This window comes from Myotis daubentonii, chromosome 16 (genome assembly GCF_963259705.1).
Source record: "Myotis daubentonii chromosome 16, mMyoDau2.1, whole genome shotgun sequence".
Taxonomy (NCBI): domain Eukaryota; kingdom Metazoa; phylum Chordata; class Mammalia; order Chiroptera; family Vespertilionidae; genus Myotis; species Myotis daubentonii.
Genome location: NC_081855.1, coordinates 36,784,928 through 36,805,213, shown reverse-complemented (window position 1 = coordinate 36,805,213; position 20,286 = coordinate 36,784,928). Strand labels below are relative to the sequence as shown.

The 20,286-nt window shown below is 44.0% G+C and overlaps 1 protein-coding gene across 2 annotated transcripts; it reads left to right on the top strand.

Annotated features, from left to right (window-relative positions):
- The first annotated feature begins 975 nt into the window (after positions 1 to 975).
- On the top strand, positions 976 to 19,269 carry GOSR2 (golgi SNAP receptor complex member 2). 2 transcript variants are annotated; one of them, XM_059669822.1, is made up of 6 exons: positions 976 to 1,119; positions 8,102 to 8,166; positions 9,611 to 9,719; positions 10,542 to 10,674; positions 13,504 to 13,644; positions 16,738 to 19,269. In XM_059669822.1, the coding sequence occupies exons 1-6, from the start codon at positions 1,091 to 1,093 to the stop codon at positions 16,897 to 16,899; spliced, it is 639 nt and encodes a 212-aa protein (XP_059525805.1). In that variant the 5' UTR covers positions 976 to 1,090; the 3' UTR covers positions 16,900 to 19,269. The 2 variants fall into 2 exon arrangements, with proteins under 2 accessions (XP_059525805.1, XP_059525806.1); XM_059669823.1 differs by lacking the exon at positions 13,504 to 13,644.
- The last annotated feature ends 1,017 nt before the right edge of the window (positions 19,270 to 20,286 follow it).

Below are 20,286 nucleotides of genomic sequence, written 5' to 3'. Positions count from 1 at the left end.
TTGATATAACTTGAGGGCGTGAACAGCCCTCCCAACAATGAGAGATGAGAGATTTGAGGGCTGTCTTTCTCGTACTCCTACCCGTCATATCTGTGCCTTGTAATAGCAGGTACTCATTAATAAATAAATGTTAGAATAAACGGAAAAATAATGTTAGGGAAAGAATGTACACGATAGACAGTCTCTTGAGACACAAAACTGGGTGGGATCCAGGATACAGGAAAATAGTGGCATCAACTTCTCAAAGGAAGAGGAACGTCCCCTCCCTTGGGAGGAACCGCAGATAAGCCGAGTGCGATGGAAGTGGGTGAGGCCTGTGTGCAGAGGCCGAAGGGTCCATGTCCTTCAAGTCCGAATTCAAACGCCGCCCCTCCGCCATCTTCCCCGAGTCTCCTACCAGCGCGGTTGGCGTTGCCAGCTCCGCTCAGTATCTCTGGACTTTCTACTTTGCAGACGTTTATTTGTATGCATATCTTATTCTCTTTCCCAGATTTCGACCCCTTTGAGGGCAGGCGGGACCTGGCTTCCCCCACGACACATATAACACATAGTAAATACGCATTGTGGGTTTGTTGGATGACTAAATAGTGTGCGCGTGGGGGCGGGCAGGTGCGTGGGCAAGGGAGCAGGCCAATTTGAGACGGGAGAGGCTGGTGCCAGAGACTCCAGGGGAGAGCTCGTCGCCAGACCCACGACCTAACAGTTGAATGCGAAGCCTAGCCCGCCTCCAGCAAGCAAGAGCAGGCAACCGCCCATTCGGCTCCAACCCTGCTCTGAGGACCTCACGTCAGTATTCTGAGGCTGCCCTCGCCACTGCCTGACTCAATGCTGCAGACGGCCTCCCGCCAAAACCTATACCTCCTAGTCCTCCATCTGAGGCCGAACCTTTAACTACAGTTATCCGTCTTCTCCCGGCCTATTTTCTCGTTTCCCTTCCTTCTCTGGTAATCACCGCCAGTAAGGCGTACGGGGGGGGCAGCCCGAGCCGGTAGGGGAGAGAGGGTCCTGAGGCCGGAAGCCGAAAGCCGGAAGGAGGGCTGTGAAGACGTGTTCGGAGGAAGCCGGAGCCCAACCCGGCTGGGCCGGCGCCATGGAGCCGCTGTACCAGCAAACGCACAAGTGAGGGTCGCGTGGGGGCACGGGCGGGGCAAAGGCAGGCGCGGTGAGACCGGCCTCCTGAGCTGGGGCCTGGGGAGGCCCCGTCTTTCCCGCTGGGGCAGTGCTGGAGGCAGCTCGGAAGTGGTCAGATCCTGGCGGGATGCCCAGGTCTACCTGCGAGTAGAGGGTCTGGCTTGGGGCCGGAAAAGATGTGCCGGATGGCTCCCGGGATCTTCGAGGCTGCGACTACCTGCTGAGTAGACTAAGTGAAGGGAAAAGTTGCATCTACCCGTTCTAATAGTCGGTCTCGCACCTGCCAACTCAGTGCTCCGGGTTGTTAGAGCTCGTGGGGAGAGAGGGCTCTGCCCAAAGGAGTTTACCGTTTAGTTGGAGAGTCGGGGAACGTACAGAAGAAGAGCCGAAGTGCGGCAGGATAGATAGGATGGAGGGTAAAATCAGCTGTACAGACAGATCAGCGTAAGCAACTTAGAAGGATCCATCAGTGAGTGGGCTGATGTCAAATAGTTTCATTATAGCTCGCAGCTCCTAAACTTGCAGCGGTTCTCAACCTGTGGGTCGCGACCCTTTAGGGGTCCAACGGCCCTTTCACAGGGGTCGCCTACGACCATCGGAAAACACATATATAATTACATATTGTTTTTGTGATTAATCACTATGCTTTAATTAGGTTCAATTTGTAACAATGAAATTGGGGGTCACCACAACATGAGGAACTGTATTAAAGTGTCGCGGCATTAGGAAGGTTGAGAACCATCCTTTAGGACCTAAAGGATGTCAGTCTCCATTCTTGATTGACCCCAAACTTGTTGCTACATTATGATTTTTTCCCTTTTTTTCTCTGATTTGGTTTATACTAAAGACCATATTTTTATGGTACAAAGAAATTGCTGTACAAGTAGCATTCAGTATTACATACTTAGCTATAGATTACCATTAAGGAGATCAAATTTTGATGTAGTTTCTCATAATTTAAATTCCTTGGTAGTCCTTTATTAACACTTTCCTGCATTTTTGGAATTTGCTGAGACATGTAGTTGAGTATGGTAATAGGGATCACACCTATCCTGTTATTTGGAAAGAATTTTTATGATTTATTTCATTTTTATTGTGGTAAAATATACAGAACATTAAGTTTACCACCTGCACCATTTCTAAGTGTACAAATCAGTGACATTAAATACATTCACAATTGTGTAACCATCACTGCTATTCATTCCCAGGACTTTTTCATCAGCCCCAATAGAAACTTGATGTACCCACTAAGCAGCACCTTCCCAATCTCCCCTCCCTAAGCGCCTGGTAACCTCTGTTCTACTTTCTGTTTCTGAATTTACCTATTCTAGATTTCTCATGTAAGTGGAACCATACAATATACGTCCTTTTGTGTATGGCTTATTTCGCTTCACATGTTTTCAAAGTCCATCTCTGTTGTGCCATGTATCAAATATTATTCCCTTTTATGGTTGAATAATAATCCTGTGTGTGAACGCCAACCAGATTTTGTTATCCATTCATCTGCAGATGGATACTTGGGTTTCTACCTTTTGGCTATTATGAATAATGCTAATATGAACATTGGTGTAAATCTAAGTCCCTGTTTTCAATTTTTTTTTTAGTATATGTCTATACCAATCCTACTTTAACAACTCTCTGTCTTTCCCTCTCTCGTCCATTCTCTCTAGAAATCAATGGAAAAATATCCTTGAGTGAGGATTTAAAACACAGGAAACACACCAAGCCCTGGGTGCATCAGAAATTAGCTTCCGCAGTTGCAGAAATTAGTGATTGTAGCTGAATTGACACAACATTAACAACATATTAATTTTACCGGAACTTTGAACCCAGTTTGTGATTATCTCTTGCAAGATACATAGCTTTTAAAATGTTTATCTAATTCCAATGTACAGGACATTGGAATTAGATAAACATTTTAACGTTACGTATCTTACAAACTCCTGAACAGTGAATGGAGAAAAAAAAAGAAAAGTGGAATAAACATTTTATACTTACTGCATTAGAATGAACTTTAAAGAGGAGCCAGTAGGCAGGCGTCTGTTTTTGAGATCGCAGTGTTGTAAAGGTGCTCCACTTGTAGTCCTAGAAATTCCGATTCTGTTGGTCTGGAGTACAAGAAGCTCTGCTTTGTTCTGTGTGTTTAACAAGCTCTCCAGGTGATTTTTATGAGCAGCTGGACTTAAGAACTCTACCTTATGTCAAGACCAGGGTTTCCATTTTTAATTTTGCCTTCTGATCAGAAGCTAAATACTATGTAGTAGAGGCAAAGTGGTTGAGGTGAAAATGACCAGACGGTTTTACTATTTATAAGTAAGGTTAAAACAACAAACTTGTATGATGCTGTTTAGGGTACAGAGCATTTTCGTATTGCATTTGGATCTACCACCCTTTAAATAATTGTGATTATTAGTATCTCTGTTTTACAGTTGAGGAAGCTGAGGCATCAAGGGGTTAAATTACTTGTGCAGTGTCCCTTAGCTAATATATAGTGGAACTAGAACTTCAACCCAGATCTTTCCATATGGCAGTCAGAGGCAGCATGGATGGACTTTTAAAAAGCAATTCTGTTTTAAAGTGCTTCCCAGATTTTCTACTGACCCTTTAAAAAAAGATTAGCAACAGTGACCCTTGCCTACTTGCTCCTAGGTCTCTGCATAGTTATCACCCAAGCCCATCGTGGACCCCATGCTAGACACATCTAGGACTTCTGATTTCTAATGTCCACACTCCCAGGTCTTATTAGTGTATCTGTTTCTTACTGGCTTCAAGTGTGTTGTCTGAATTCCCAGTTCAGTTTAAAACAGATTTTCCACTTGGCACATAGTAGCTCCCACCCTGCCATGCATACTTGCTTTGTTGTTTTGCATATATTTCCTCTCAGGCATGAAATGTAGAGATTGGAATCACTTTATTGGCCATATTTTTTCTAGTTCATTCGAAGCAAAAAGAGATTGGATGGGAAAAGTCAATGTTCCCCTGCAACTCATTAAAGTTGATCCTTTTTAGCTTAGGAAATAGTAAAAGCCAGCTGAAGAGGGTTTTGTGGGTATTGGCCTCATCTCTCCTGCTGTCCTCATAGAAGTTAAGATTTGAAAGCGACTGGCAAGATCTTCCATTTCGCCTCACTCCGGTCAGGAAGACCCTTTTGACGGTTTATCTTCATGGCTTGATTTCTAAACACTCCCTCAGTCATCCTGTTCATCTCCCATTGGGGAAAACCTTTAATTGATAGGGTTTCTTTAACAGTTGGCTCCCAGAATTGAATGGCATTTTATAATGTGCATTTGACTTTATTTTTTTTTTACATCTGAAGTCAGAATACTTTTTAACCCCCGTTTTAGCCTAAATGGAAAATGTTAATGTTTGTTTTGTCACATCTTAACCCCTCATTCTATCACAAATCATGTGCAGGTTTCATAAACATAAGTTGATTTTTTTTTTTTCAATATTGAATAACACAGAACCAAAGGCAATGCTGTGGTGGAATACTGGAAATCAGTCCCTCAACCTGTAATATCATCAAACCAAATTTACTGCAAGATATCTTGAGAGGCTATCAAATATCTCTTGAGATAAACATAAACTTACTGTGGTATCCTCAGCCTATTACTCCTTTCCCACTATAAGCACATCTGTGGTTTTATTTCCCCATGGACCTTTGTGATTGTCTACCCCACTCATTTGTTGAATGAGTGAATGAACGAATGGCTGAGTGAGTAAATAAATGATCCTTGTTAAACCATTGATTCAACATCTGAAAAAAAATCTATTTTATGTATGAAATATTTCAAACATAAAAATAGAGAATAGCTGTAGCCGGTTTGTCTCAGTGGATAGAGCGTCGGCCTGTGGACTGAAGGGTCCCAGGTTCGATTCTGGTCAAGGGCATGTACCTTGGTTGCGGGCACATCCCCAGTGGTGGGTGTGCAGGAGGCAGCTGGTCGATGTTTCTCTCTCATTGATGTTTCTAACTCTCTATCCCTCTCCCTTCCTCTCTGTAAAAAATCAATAAAATATATTTTAAAAAATAGAGAATAATATAACTTATGTGTTAGGCCTCATATTTAATACATACGCTTCAGGTATTTAAAGACAGAAGTAGAACTGAATCCCACACCCATTCTCTTCCTTTCAAGGACCTAGTCCTAGAAGTGGAATGCTGGCTCATAGGATATACACATATTTCACTCTACCAGTTTTTGTCAAAAAGCTACTAAAAGGGTTTCTACCAGTTTAATAATCCTACCGGCCATGTATGAGAGTTCTAGTTTCCCCACATCCTTATCAGTATGTGTTATCAGACTTTAAAATATTTGCCTATCACCCAGACCAGTTTGGCTCAGTGGATAGAGCGTCGGCCTGCGGACTGAAGGGTCCCAGGTTCGATTCCAGTCAAGCGCATGTACTTTGGTTGTGGGCACATCCCCAGTAGGAGGTGTGCAGGAGGCAGCTGATCGATGTTTCTCTCTCATCAATGTTTCTAACTATCCCTCTCCCTTCCTCTCTGTAAAAAACTCAATAAAATATATTTTAAAAAAAAGAAAAATTCTATCTCAAAAAAAATAATAAATTTAAAAAAATTGCCAATCAAATAGGAGAAATGTGATATCTTATTTTTATGTTTTAAAATATTTTTATTGATTTAAGAGAGGAAGGGAGAGGGAGAGAGTGACAGAAACATCAGTGATGAGAGAGAATCATTGATCGGCTTCCTCCTGCATGCCTCACACTGGGGATAGAGCCCGCAACCCGGTCATCCAACCGGGAATTGAACCGTGACCTGGTTCGTAGGTCAACATTCAACCGCTGAGCCCAGCCGGGCATATCTCCTTATTTTTAATTTGCACTTTACTGATGACTAATAAAGTTGAGTATCTCTTCAGGTGTTTATTGAGCATTTGGGTTTCCTTTTTTGTCAGTTGCCCTTTGCTCATTTTTAAAAAATTGCTGTTTGACTTTTCCTCTTGCTTTGTAGCAGTTTGTTATATATTCCCTATTCCCAACATTAGCCCTTTGTTATCTAATGAAGATAATCTTCCAGTCTCTGCCTGTCTTCTTATATTTTATGGTGCCTTCGTTGTAGGGAAAAAAAATAAATTCTGGTTCATGGTTTTCCCACCCATCTGTCACCAAGTCCCCAAATATGTAGGACTGTTTCTGGCCTTTATTCTTCCCTCTTGAGTCAGGGTTAGGGTTTGTCTATCTTTGTCTGTCTCTCCCTGCATATTACCATACTGTTTTCATTATTATGTCTTTGTAATAAGTCTTAATAGCAGGTAGGATAGGTCATTCCTTTCATACCTATTCAGAGGGTCTTGGCTATTTTCCACCCCTCTCCATTTTTTTCATTTTATTTCTGTTCCTGTCAATAATGTCACCAATTTTCAGATTTACTCTGTTAAGCTACCATTGAAAATTTACCTCTCTGCCCACATCCAGGACTTCAGTGAAGTTCTAATTCTCCCTTTGGTCAGCATTACCATCCAGTTCTCTATAGCTGTTTCCACAGTTACCCTGATCCAGATGTTCATTGCCTCAAGCTGCGTTCTCCCTTTGCCTCCATGTCTCCATGTGCCCCACTCGAAAATGTCTGGACTTACCTACTGAAGTCGCAGTCTGTCTCTCAGATTCTAGTAGTGATTTCTAGGGGGCATGAGTCTTGCCCAGGATCACTCTGGGAGTCATTAGAAGGCTGTCCTTGCTTCTGGTGCCGTGGGTCATGCTTAGAGGCCACAGGAAAGCTCAGAAAAAGACTAGAGAAACCAAATTTGGGCTCCTGGCTCACATTGGTACATTTGTGGTCACAGTTTGTGGTCCTCGTGGTGGAAGATGGTTGGTGACCTTTCCCTCGAGTTGGGGATGATATAAGAGCTCAGCAGGTGCCTTTCACGTGGCTCTAACTTGGAGAGACTATAAGCACCGGGAGGCGGTTGTTGGGGGTAGCATAAGCAATTCCAAGGACTAATCCCAGGGACCACTAGGAAAGGTTCTGAGGGTGACGTTGGCCACGCCTTGGGGAGCCTTCCGAGGGTGCTGTGGAGCCTGATGTCTGGGACCGTGCCAGAGGCCCAGATGAGATGGCAGTAGCCTCGTGTTGCCTGGGAAATGTTTACCAAGTAGGAGATCCCTTTCATTGAGGGCCTCTGATGGCCTGGCTCATCGCCTCACCCACCCTCCCCTCTGACCCTGACTCTTCCAGGCAGGCTGAGCCCTTTTATCCCCATGACATGGTGTGCATGCCTTTTTGCATATCACTTTTCTTTATCTCTTCCTTCACCAAATCACGTCTTACTTCAAAATGATGTTCAGAGCTCCCTTCACCCACAGAACTCCAGCTTCCTCTGTCTCAGCCCCAGCCCTTCATTCACTCGCCTTCGCGCGGCGCCACTGTGCTTCGCTCCTCGGCTTTCTGTTTGTTTACACTCACATGTGTTAGTTTTCTCTTAAATCTTCTTGGGACTTTTCTATCTGGCCTGTCATTCCTAATTACATTGTTTCTCAAGAACAAGGATTATCTCTCTCTCACCCTTTGACTCTGCCCAGTACAGACCATTGCTCAGCACATTGGGTCAAGCAACAGAGAGTGGGATTGGCTGGGTCCAGATCGAGGTTTATCACTTGCTATGTGACCTTGAACAAATTACGTAACCTTTCTGGACTTCAGTTGTCTTGTTTATAAAATGAGAATAATAATACTTTCCTCATAGGGTATTGACTTTGCAGAATGTCTCAGATGGGGGAAGACAATAAATGCTGCCTGTCAGTATTATTATTATTACTAATATTAATGTTAAGATATTATAAACCATGCCAAAACTTGTGGCTTCAAGTGCCACATACAAATTTTACAGCTCAGTGATGCTGTCAATTTAAATCAGTTACATGTTGGCATCAGAAAAATTGACTTTCCTGTGAAGCGCTGTTGATTACTCCTGTCTCACCCATTTCCTCCCTTTTCCTTTGATAGGCAGGTCCACCAGATCCAGTCTCACATGGGACGCCTGGAGACGGCAGACAAGCAGTCTGTGCACTGTGAGTAATTAGCTGTGGAGACCAGAGTCCTTTCTCTGATGACACGGTGCTAATGGGCTGGGTTTCCTGACTGCCTTTCTGCCTCGGGGGCTTAATGATTCAGCGTGGAATGAGTTCTGTTGTTAAGATGCAGAAAACCCTGTGGCACAGTCCCTGATTTCCCTGATTGTGCCCTTTGGAATCCCCCAGGTCGCATCCCCCATTACCCCTCCACTCAACCTGACATGGCCCTGTGGGAGTGGAAGTTCTTTCCTCCATCTGTCTTAATCTAATGACCTCGTCCTTAGAGGAATGTGCTCCATAAAAAGTCGGACGTGTTTAACTGGAATTGGTCATTTCTTCTGAGCTGAGAACTGTGGCTTTTTAGAAGGCTTATTCAGAAATGAATAGCAATATTAATTAATTTAGTTCCCACACCATGATTTCTTATGAGAAGAGGGCTGCTTTGTGGTTTTTAGTGTCTTTTCTATCATAAGAAAAGGTCCTTTTTCTGAGTCGGTTATGCACACTGCTGGCTACCCACACATTGCAGAGGCTGCCTTCTCACCTCGCCGCTTGGCTGTCACCATGCTCGTTTCTCCGTCTCCTTTCCACAGCTTCGGAGCATCCCTTCTCTTGGTTCTGTGCCCCACTTTGTTCTAATCTGTATTTGTTAGCAAACCTACAAAGGTGACATCGCTGTCTCGTTTATGGGGCAAGAAGCAGTCTGCTTTTGTGCACAGTTTAGTTTCTGTCCATTGACTTCGTTTGCCTTCCCAATAATCTCATTGTTACATGATTAGAAATGGAAAAGAGGCCATTTTGACGGTTTATCACAAGGGATAAGGAAAATGACTGTGTTTATCATATCTTTACTGCTATGGATTCTTTCCTGGGCCTTTCCTACTGATACTTGGTCTATTTTGGGGATTCCAGCTTCAGCCCACCCATTCTTATGGAAAGCTGTAAGGGAACTCTCCTCTGTTTCAATTACTAATCTTCCCCTTTGTGTGGGGGGTGTTTTTTTTTTTAACCTTATTACTATAGGGAATTCAACTGGCAGTCTTTTTACTAGATATTTATAATCTATATCTGAGAATAATCTCAAAGGAAAAGAGACCTCATGCTGTATCAGAAAATACTGACTTTTGCTTAAAGACTTTTTGGATAACATTTAAATGTTCATTTTATTTTCTAACAGCAGGAAATTTATTTCTACAGATTTACCCTCTTAAAATTGGCATTGTTATATCAACAGCTATATATACATATTTGAAACAACATTTACAGAGTCACTTAGTATAACTTGAACTTTTTCTATTATTCAATAGCATATTCATTTCTCTCCTTTTGAAATATATATTTTGAGTCTATTGGGTATGGAAAAAGATATGTTTGATTTACCATTCTAACTTAAGCTCACTATCTCTTTTCCAGCAATCATTCTTTTTTCTCTTTTGTGCAGTAGTAGAAAACGAAATCCAAGCAAGCATAGACCAGATATTCAGCCAGCTAGAACGCCTGGAGATTTTGTCCAGCAAGGAGCCCCCCAACAAAAGACAGAATGCCAAACTGTGAGTGCTCTAACACCCCAAGTCCTTAAGACAGGTCTTTCTCCCCGGGGACGCTATTGACTGCTCTGAAAATTCATTTACACATTGAAAAACTGATTCTATGCAAAGTTAAAGTCCCCGTAAAGGGTGCAATTTTATTCTCTCAAAATAAAAATTCTGTGATTTAGTGGCTCAGAAGTTTTGTGTCTCCTTACCTCATTGGTGTCATTTTGAAAAATTGCCTCCAGTACTGTTTTTCTGTCCAAACCCATGGCCACTTGAAGCCTAAGTGCGTTTACTCTACCCTTTGGCTCCCACTACATTCTTGGGTTGAAATGAATCTTGCTCTTAATCACTTCAGTCAGTCTAATTATAACGAAATACCGATCTAATGTTTGATAGTCCCCCCATGAAATTAAAATGAAACCACCCTTACCACCTCTACCCCGGCTCCCAAAAGCTTTATGAAACTTTGGTGATGCTTTACGCCAAGATGCCCTCGGGCTTCTTCCAGGAGAGTGACATAATCCATAGAAGGTCAGGAAGAGGTCATGGAGCCTGTTTCCTGTCACCTGTTCCCTGTCACGCATCCAGAATCAGAGACCAGCAGGTATTTAAGTAAAGCTGTTGGAATCTCGTGTGCTACAACCCTACTTTAACCACAAGCTACTTCTTTATTTTCAACATCATTGATCAAAATCAGATTATTTGGGGTGGGGGGATGGCATGGAGTGGCATAGGAAGAGGTAAGGCAAGTCTTCTTTCCTGAATACAAAGCCTGGTGACCTCAAATTGTGCCACCCTGGGTTCCTGGGATGTAACATCGATCTCTCTCGATTCCAGTCGTGTTGACCAGTTAAAGTATGATGTCCAGCACCTGCAGACGGCTCTCAGAAACTTCCAGCATCGGCGATACGCAAGGGAGCAGCAGGAGAGACAGCGAGAGGAGCTTCTGTCTCGCACCTTCACCCCCAACGTAAGCTAGGGGCCAGGGGGGAGTCTGCAGGTACTTGACAGCTCATTGAAGCTGGAGCTCAGGGTCTGAGCGGCATCCTTGTAGGTGGTGTCTGAAGCAGACTGATGAGGAGACCAACTGGAAATGACAGTGGGCCTTGTGCACCGCCACAGAGATTATAACTAGATAGGGAATCAATCTCTTTTTCTAACACAGAAACCTGAAGAGGAAGCAGTTAACTTGAGGGAATGAGCTGGGGTGAAAATTGCCTGGTTTGACTGGGCCGATGCAGAGAGGTCGTGGTTGACATGGTAGAAACGTTTTTTCTGATCAGATAGAGACAGATGATTAGAACTTAGGCCATTTTTAGTGAGGGCAGCATTTCAAAGCTGCCTTCGGGCAGTTGCCTTTGTGCCGAGTATGTGTGTGGTTCCAGTGTCAGGTGCATTACAATGTTTTTGTCCCTAGTCTGAGCAGCAGTTTTGGAGGAATTTGTTAACAGATTTTTTGTTTTAGATGGATTACTTGTTTTGAGCCTGTTTGAAAGTGGCCTATTGGTTTTCATGTTTGATTTTGTAGAACACCATTGTCCCTGCCCTTTGGTTTCAATAGGATCATTTTCTGCACATGATGTAGGACATACTGACCTTTTTCTTGTGTTCTACATATTATATTCCACCAAAAGAGGTGGGTTTTGGGGCGTTTTTTGTTTTGTTGTTTTGTTTTGTGTGTGTGTGTGTGTGTGTGTGTGTGTGTTTATGGAGATGTTTGTTTTCTAAAGCCTGACATCAGAACAAATCAGTTCCCAATTTGCAGATGTTTAACTCTTTGCTGTGTGCACACTTGTAGTAACTTTCCCCAAGTGTTTCAGAATGTACCTCTGTAGTTTCTGTGTCTCTAGAGTAAGCAGTCAAGTAACAATGACTAACAATTCAAAAGTGTGATGGAGACGTGTTGGTGGTATAGTGGTAAGCATGGCTGATTTTCAGTAGTGTAATGAACTCTATGACACTCTGGAAGATGTTATGTGGGCTTTTGATTGTTACTTAGACATGTTTTTAAAAAAATATATATTTTATTGATTTTTTACAGAGAGGAAGGGAGAGAGAGAGAGAGTTAGAAACATTGATGAGAGAGAAACATCGGTCAGCTGCCTCCTGCACATCTCCCACTGGGGATGTGCCCGCAACCAAGGTACATGCCCTTGACCGGAATCAAACCTGGGCTGATGCTCTATCCATTGAGCCAAACCGGTTTCAGCAACTTAGGCATTTTTTAGGCTGGGGACTTGCTGAATGAACTTCTTCCTATTTATTCAATGATCTGGAACTATCATACATTTTTCTGAGAGATAGTGCTCATCAGCTCTACCCTTTCAGGTGGGAAAGTAAGAAAGATTTGTATGTAAAAGGCATTCAATAAATGCTTGCCAAATAAATGAAGTCTTTAATTGATTCAAACACTGCAGTCTTGTGACCCACTGAGCATTAGCTGTATGTAGAACACTGTTTAAGGTGCTGAGAATAGAGGGGTGAGAAATCCTCTGTTGGCAAGGGGAATTGAAAATGTGTGCATTAATAATTTTGAACTTGAACATCAAAGAAAAGGTGGTTTGACCTCTTTGTAATGATTAAAAGTGGTAAAAGTAGCCCTGGTTGGTGTGACTCTGTTGATTGGAACGTCGTCCTGAACACCAAAAGGTCGAGAGTTCGATTCCTGGTCAGGGCACATACCTAGGTTGCACGTTCAGTCCCTGGCCTTGGCAGGTTATATGCAGGAGACCAATCGATGTGTTCTCTCTCTCTCTCTCTCTCTCTCTCTCTCTCTCTCTCTCTCTCTCTCTCTCTCTCTCTCTTTCTCTTTCTCTCTCTCTCTCCACCTTCCTCTCCCTTTCTCTAAAAATCAATGAACATGTCCTGGGGTGGCTCAGGACATGTGGTAAGAATGGCTCTGGTTGACAGAAGAGTTTGTAGTCATCAGGAGGCAGGAAAGAGAACAGTATTATGGCTGGTTATGAATTGCTTCTGTGTACAGTGCACTTTCAGTTTAGAGCCTAGGAGTGGTCCTGATGTTTCTCCTGACAGGATGGCTAAGAGAGCAGACTCTGCACTCAGTACGGGGATTCATGCCTTCCTGGACTTCTTGCCAGCTCTGTGAGAACTTAGACAAGTTACTCCAACTGTCTGGGCTTCAGTTTCCTCGTCTCTAAATGGGAATAATATGTTAACTACCTCATAAGGTTAGGATGAGGATCACGTGAGCTTAGGGTAATGAGCATGCAAAGTGGCAAGTACTTGATCAGTATTAGTTTTGTTTCCCTTCCTTTTTATGCAGATTTTTCTTGCCTGTTCAGGAGACCAGTCCTGTCTGAACATTATTTGGGCGTCATTAAGAAAGCACTGTCTCTTTTGTCCTTAGTCAGTGTCAGTCTAGGTGGAGGGATAAGCTATGGATAAAATAGCTAAAGAACAAAAGCAAACATTTCATGTGGTATTAAGGGGAAGCCAAGTAAAGGAACATTTGGAACAAGCTAGATTCGTGAGCAGTCAGAGAAAGACTTTGAGAGAAGCCCATGAGGTCTTGAAGGAATCGCTTTTCCCAAGTGGAGGTAATGATAAGAGGCAGGAATAAACAAGACTCGTGTAATGGAACTGAGGAAAGGGACAGAGGCCACTCCAGATCGTTGCTTTGCTTTTTTTTTCTCTATTAGGTTCCTCTGATTCTTGCACCATTCCCTCTGGCTATTCTTCTGGAATGGCCTTAACCAACAGGCAGAGCTGTCAGACTCGGTGGGACCACAGGGGCTGACCAGCAAGCAAAGTTAATCAAGTGCCTGCGTTTCTTTCACAGGACTCTGACACCACCATACCAATGGATGAATCACTGCAGTTTAACTCCTCCCTCCAGAACATTCACCACGGCATGGATGACCTCATTGGAGGCGGGCACAGTATTCTGGAGGGACTGAGGGCCCAGAGAATGACCTTGAAGGTGGGGGCCCTGCTGGGGGACAGGGAGAAGGCCTCTTGTTTTGGCCTAATCCAACAGCTTGGTACCTGCATTTGCATTTTGATTACATATCCCCAAATTGTGATACTGTGATGGTGAGACGGAGCCCTTTAGTTTGGGATCCTTCCTTTGGTGTCAAATTATTATGAGTCCAACAGTAGCCCAATTGCCTTTGCCAGTAGGTATTTCTTGTGCTTGCAACGAATCATAATGTGGCATCTTTTGGTATCCAAGTCTTGTCCCCCTTACTGAAGGTGACTGCTGCTCTGAGAAGAACCAATAATAGACTAAGAAATTGTTATTTAATCCACTCATAGAAAGAAGACGTGGCTGTACTTTGGCACCTCGCAGTCAGGTGTTTTTTCGTAAGGGCCTCTGCGTGGACTGCTTTATAACTGGGACCTTTCTGTGCTGTGGTAACTGAACCCCCAGGGGTGGGGTCTCAGGGCTGCCCTGGTTGTTTAGCAGGAGAGAGCTTCTAGAGCACATGCTAGTGATCCCCAGCAACTCCTCACTCACTCTTTAGCCCCAGGTATTGCTGGAAGCCCTGCCTCATTGGCTGAGACTCCAACCCTCTGGGAGTAGTTTACAGAAACATTACACAGACTCTGATGTCAGTCGTGATGTTTCAGCCTCAACCCTTTTCCTGTATCAACTCTGATGGATAATGGGGTGTGGACTGTGCCTTATTATCAGGGTGTGGCTCCCTGTGAACGAAGCACTCCCAGCCACTGCGCTGTGAGAAACAGTCCCTCGGAAGCGTGAGCTTTATCTTAGTTTTTCTTGGACCAGGTTGAGGCGGTCAGCTCCGCGGGCCTTCAGTACATTTCTGCCACCTTTACCAGGGGGAAGGTCAGGCAAGCCACGAGTGACATGTAACCTCCTGCTGACGGCCTGAAGTGTGGTCTCCGACAGCTTCACGGTGCCCTCCTTTCAGAACAGCCACCTGCAGTAATCTAAACCGATACACGTTGATTAATCCGCCCTTTCTGTAGAGCACGGCTGGCCTCATTCCCATATCTCAGAAAAACAGTAAAACCCTTTTGGGACAGGGCTCAGCATGTCACACTAACCTCGAGCAGTGGGGGTTAGAGCCTATTGTTAAGGAGAATGTTGGCTTCCTACTGCAGTCTGGTATCACTGAGGAGTGCAAGCAACTCCGGCCCCTGCACGGTCCCCGGCAGTGAGGTGCTAGGAAGCCTGTGAGGTGGTCAGAGGCTGGAATGAAGTTGCTAATCCCGTGTCCTCTACACACACCACCACCTACCTGCCTTCTTCCCTCCACCTGCCTCCCCCCCCCCCCACCTCTGTAAGGGAAGTTTTTGGCTTTAACCGTTTGAAAATAATATGGGAGAGAACATAAGGAGCTGGGCCATGATTTGGGACAATTCCTGGTTAAAAATGTTTATTTGGGGGGAAAGTTTGGTAATTTTTAGGTGATTTTAGAAGCTTGATGCTTGAACTTCAGATGGTGAGGAAATATGCACTTTCAGAGCTGAACAGCATCTTAGTGAGAGTCTAGTATTCACCATCGCCATATGGAAAAGCATATCTCTGCTCTCCTCTGGCAATAATCAAGTTTGACTTGTGAGCTCTCTCTCAGTGAGGCTTTGAGATCATTGTCTGGGCAGTACGTAGGTCTGCACTCCTGTCCGTAGTGCCTCGTGTCATTCTCGTTTCTCTTGCTGCTTCTCGTTTGCTCGTTAATGTGTTGTTCATTTAAAAAATGGGTGTGGGGCATTGGGTTAGATGCCATCCATACAGATGCAGTTGGCGATGTGTGAAGTAACTTGGGGTCTCCCCCGCATTCATCTATATTTCTTGTTTCATAAGAATTTGAACGTGATTAAAAATGAAAATTAGAAAGCAGAGAGGAAGAGCAGGCTGGGTGGTTTGGGCTCTTGGTTTAGGAATAAAACACCCTTTTGTTTTTGGTGGTGGGTGGTGACATGTACATAAGGGGTTTTAGATCATTGTGTTGGTGTCTGTCAGTTGTGTTTCTGTCATTCCATCTTGCCCACGTCAAACCTTCTCTTAAACCTGGGCACTAGCCCAACGTGTTATACTCAGCAGCATCCTGATAGCAAGGATTTTGGAGCTAGGGAGCAGAGACTGTTTTAATATAAAATATTCTAATTTAAAATTTTTATTGAGGTATCATGTACATGCAAGGAGGTATACAGATCTTATTTGTATAGGTCGTGGAATTTTGACAAATGCATGCATCTTTGTAATTCACACTATATCAAGGCATAGGCTGTTTTCATCGCCCCTAAAAGATCCCTGGTGCCCTTTCCAGGTCAGTCTGCCCCTTTCCACAGGCAACCACAGTTCTGATTTATTTCACCATCAATTAATGTTGCCTGTTATTGAACTTCATATAAATGTATTCCTGTCACTATTTTGTGTGTGGCTTCTTCTCAGTGTTTCCCAGGCTCTTTCATACTGTTCCATGTTGATAATTAGGTCCTTTTTACTGTCAAGTTGTATCCCATTGTCAGATGTATCATAAGTTGTTGATCCATCCTCTGGTGTTAGACATCTGCCTTCTTTCCAGTTTTAAGATAGTTTCCTTTGTTTTCTTCTAGAAGCTTTATTACAGTTGTAGCTTTTATATTTAATTCTATAATCCTAATTAAGTTTTATATATAATATGAATCGAGGATCTTTTATTTTTTTTAATTAGATCTTTATTGAAAGTATTCCATATGTCCCCTTTTCCCCTCCATTGACCCCTACTAGCCCACCTCCACCCCAGGTCGAGGATCATTTTTTTACACAAATATATATGCATATACATAGATACTTATATATAATTTATATAAGACGTGTGTGTGTGTGTAATACATGCATGTGATATTTATTATAAAACCAGTTGTTCCAGCACATTGGTGGGAAAGACTTTTCTTTCCCCCTTGTGTTGCTCTGGTATCTTGATCAAAAGTCATTTGACCACATGAGAGTGGTTGATGCTGCTTTGTATATGCTTTAGGCTTGACTAAGAGACTATTGTTGGTAAAGCCCCACCTCATAACAATGTTCACCCCCCGATTTTCTTTCTCTTTTCTGCCCCAGGGGACTCAGAAGAGGATCCTTGACATTGCCAACATGCTGGGCTTGTCCAACACGGTGATGCGGCTCATCGAGAAGCGGGCTTTCCAAGACAAGTACTTTATGATTGGTGGGATGCTGCTCACCTGTGTGGTTATGTTCTTCGTGGTGCAGTACCTGACATGAGCCAGCTAAGCCCAGCAGCTGGACAACGTTCCCACTTCATGAGCGTGTGTGACTGTGTATGTGTGCGTGAAGGAGAGGAGGGGGGCCCAGAGGCCGTGTTTTAAAATGTCTGTCCGTCTTAACTGTGAAAACCACTCAGAAGTAATTGTGATCTGTACCCCAGTGAGCGTTTCAAACCTGCTCTGTTTGTGACATCTTGGAGAGGATGCAAGTGCTACCAAGATTCACGGTGCGTAGGAAATGAACGAAGTACCTGTTCTCTCTTTGTCACTCTCGCTCACTGGGGGAGAAGGTGATGCAATGGTAGGGGATGAAGTAAGGAAAGGAAAAGAATGGCTTTGGTGGTTTTGTCCGCATATGTGCACGTCCCGGAGGGCTTTCACGGTGACCCTTTCGGACAGGACTGTCCACACTTTGTCATCATCCAGCTTTTCCGGCTCCTAATGGACAGGATGGAGCAGAAGCGGAGAGAAGGAGGGGAAAGAGGTCTTCTTTCCCTGCATTCATTATAGTAAATGGAATCACATGCAACTAGCCACCTCACCCCCAAAATGACATGCAGATGACTGACAGCTCCTACTTGTCACCCTTTCCCAGAGCAACTCCCTAGAGGAAACGGGCATTGGTGCGGTTGCTGACGAGTAAGATTTTCCACATTACAGCTGTTGGGTGTTGCTTCTTTCTAAACCTAGGCCACTATTATTCTCTGGGCATGTGCAGTCTTAAGACTAAAGACCCTAGTTACTGGAATGGTTGGCTTTTAAGGTCCCAAGACTGCAGCCTGGCACCCATGCCCAGGCTTTGTTGGGCTTTGGCCTCTTAGAAAGTAGCTGTGAGCAAAGGTTAGTGATTTGTCCATTACAGTCTCATCTCTAGTTTTAACATCCCTATCTCTTTGGCTCTCTTTTCTTCCCTTGTAATATATTAACAACTGCCAGCCAAGCCCCCCACTCTGCCCAGCCAGTGTGGGCAGGTGCCACCCTAAAACTGTCTCTGGTGTCCTTGTGAGACCAGACCCTTTTCCCTTTTCTGACCAACCCTGGATCAAGAATGGTGCATCGTAGAATTTATTGTAAAGGCAATCTGTCTGTTTTGATTAATTGCTGAAAGTACCAGAAAGACCTGGTTGGCATATTGTTTTCATCGATGACAGGCCCTCCCAGCCCTATGCTCAGTAGCCTTATGGCGAGACATAAGCTAGCACTCAGAATTTCCCAGACTGGAAACCTGGTCAGTATTATTGCCACCTTAGATTGTGTTGCTTCACCTACTGTCTTTATTTCACTACTTGGGCTGTTTTCTGTCTTTCCCTTTTCTGTGTGTGTTCCATTCAACCTCCCTTTTTACCTCCCTCCTGTTTCTGTAGCAGTATTGGTCTTTTAAGCAACATCTGTGGCATAGATCCCCTTTTGGTAAATGTTTCTTAATAGTCACAGATTTTTAACCCGAGTTTCCTGGGTACTGATTTCACAGTTTTGGTGGAATCTCCTTTGCTCTGGCCCATGGGTTTTCAAGGAAGAGAGAATCCATGACCCCTTCGTAAAAGAATTGAAGGCCCTGACAGAGTGAAAATGGAGGGTGGAGAGAGGGGTTGAGGCATCTTCAGACCGAGATCTAACTTTGGGGAGGTACAGTTTGAAATTTCCCTCACATCCAGCACCTCTGCCGTCCTCAGGACCCAGCATAGGCCTCTTAGCAGTCCATAAAATGGGTTTTTTAAACTGCACAGACCTGGACACCGGATCTTGCCAGACAGTGCACTTTGGAGGAAGGTGCAAAAGGAGCAGCTAAGCTATTATTTTGGACTTGAACTCTGGGAGAGCAAAACTCGCTCGCGCCCCCCCCCCCCCACCCCCACCCCCGTTGGCTGATGTGACATCTGTTTGTAGTGTGCACCACTGTGTTTCCACACTTGCCTTTACAGTGATTGTTAGCCTTGATGAACCAGCAGTAAGGCCTTCCCCGACCTTCAGAGCCATTCTCCCTACTCAGTAATAAAAACTGTGGCGGCATTTTGTGGGTCTTCCATTCTGGCTAGGGAACTGTAGCTACAGTGTGTCTCTGAGAAACGCACGCACTCTTCTGTCTCCGCAATCCCATGTAGGCATGTAGGGAAGGGCCCAAGGCCAGGACAGGAGCACCACCTGGTGGAGTCAGGGTGAATTACCAGGTTGAGCTGGTGCAAGAATCTCCAGTTGACAGTCTCTGTGACCTTGTCCCGGCTTTTGGTAAAAGGTTTGCCTGCTGTGGTTTAAGACAAATGGGTTGTCAAGGAACTTGGGAATATCTTTTTTCTGTGGCATTTACTCGTGTGACCACCTTAAGAAAAGCCAAATTCGAAGACCAAATAAATTGGAGAGCCTTGACTTTCATAGGCTTCATTGCTGGGGTTTTTTCTAAGTCGTCTGCCCTAATGAACTTAAATGGGTTTTATTTGCAAATTTGGACTTAAACCCATTGTTTTTTAAACACATCAGTTGAATAAAATTGAGATTTGTTTTTTTTAGAATGTTACGTTTTGTAAAGAAACGACATTCATTGTAACTAATGATCTCCTTTTTATTTATTTGTATTGATTTTAGAGAGGAAGGAAGAGGGAGAGAGAGAGAGAGAAACATTAATGATGAGAGAGAAGCATTGATTGGCTGCCTCTCTCACATACCCGACTGGGGATATCGAACCCACAACCCAGGCACATGCCCTGCTGGGAATCAAACCCTGACCTCCTGGTTCATAGGTGGACCTGGTTCAAAGCCAGGCTAATGATCCCCTTTTTGATGTTTTCAGGCCAGACATTCTCAGACATTGCTCCATGGCTAGGGGCGGGTCTGGCTGCTTCAGAAGCAGCTGGGAAACTTTTAATTATGATTCTTGGGAGCCTACCCCAAACCTTCTGAATTAGAATATTTGTGTTAATCAAAGGTGGGAGCATTTGCAAATGTATGCTGAACTAGTTCAGCGTATATGCCTGAAGAACAAAACTTATAAAGTCCCCAGTAAGCCGTACTTGTTTACATCCTATCTCAGAAAAGATTCAAGGAGAATTATAGGAATTAACGAAAGCAGTGAAATATAGAGAAATGATCAAGAACAAATCAGAGTAGAATGTCAATACCAAGGAAAAGGCTCAATTTAAATCATGAAGCCCTACTGAAGTGCTCTGGGGAATCCCTCATTTGTCTGTAAGCCCCCAAACCCAAAGCAAAGAGAGAAGCATGACTTGTTAGTGTCTAAATGGGGTGTGGTAAGGATGGGGATGTCTTATTTGCTCAGGGGGCACCCAGACCTTTAATACTGCTAGCTTGCCTGGAGCCCTTACTGGAAGTCAGCCATGGTTATTTTCCGGGGCAGCTCCTCTGATCTTCACAAACCCTCTAAGTTAGGTCC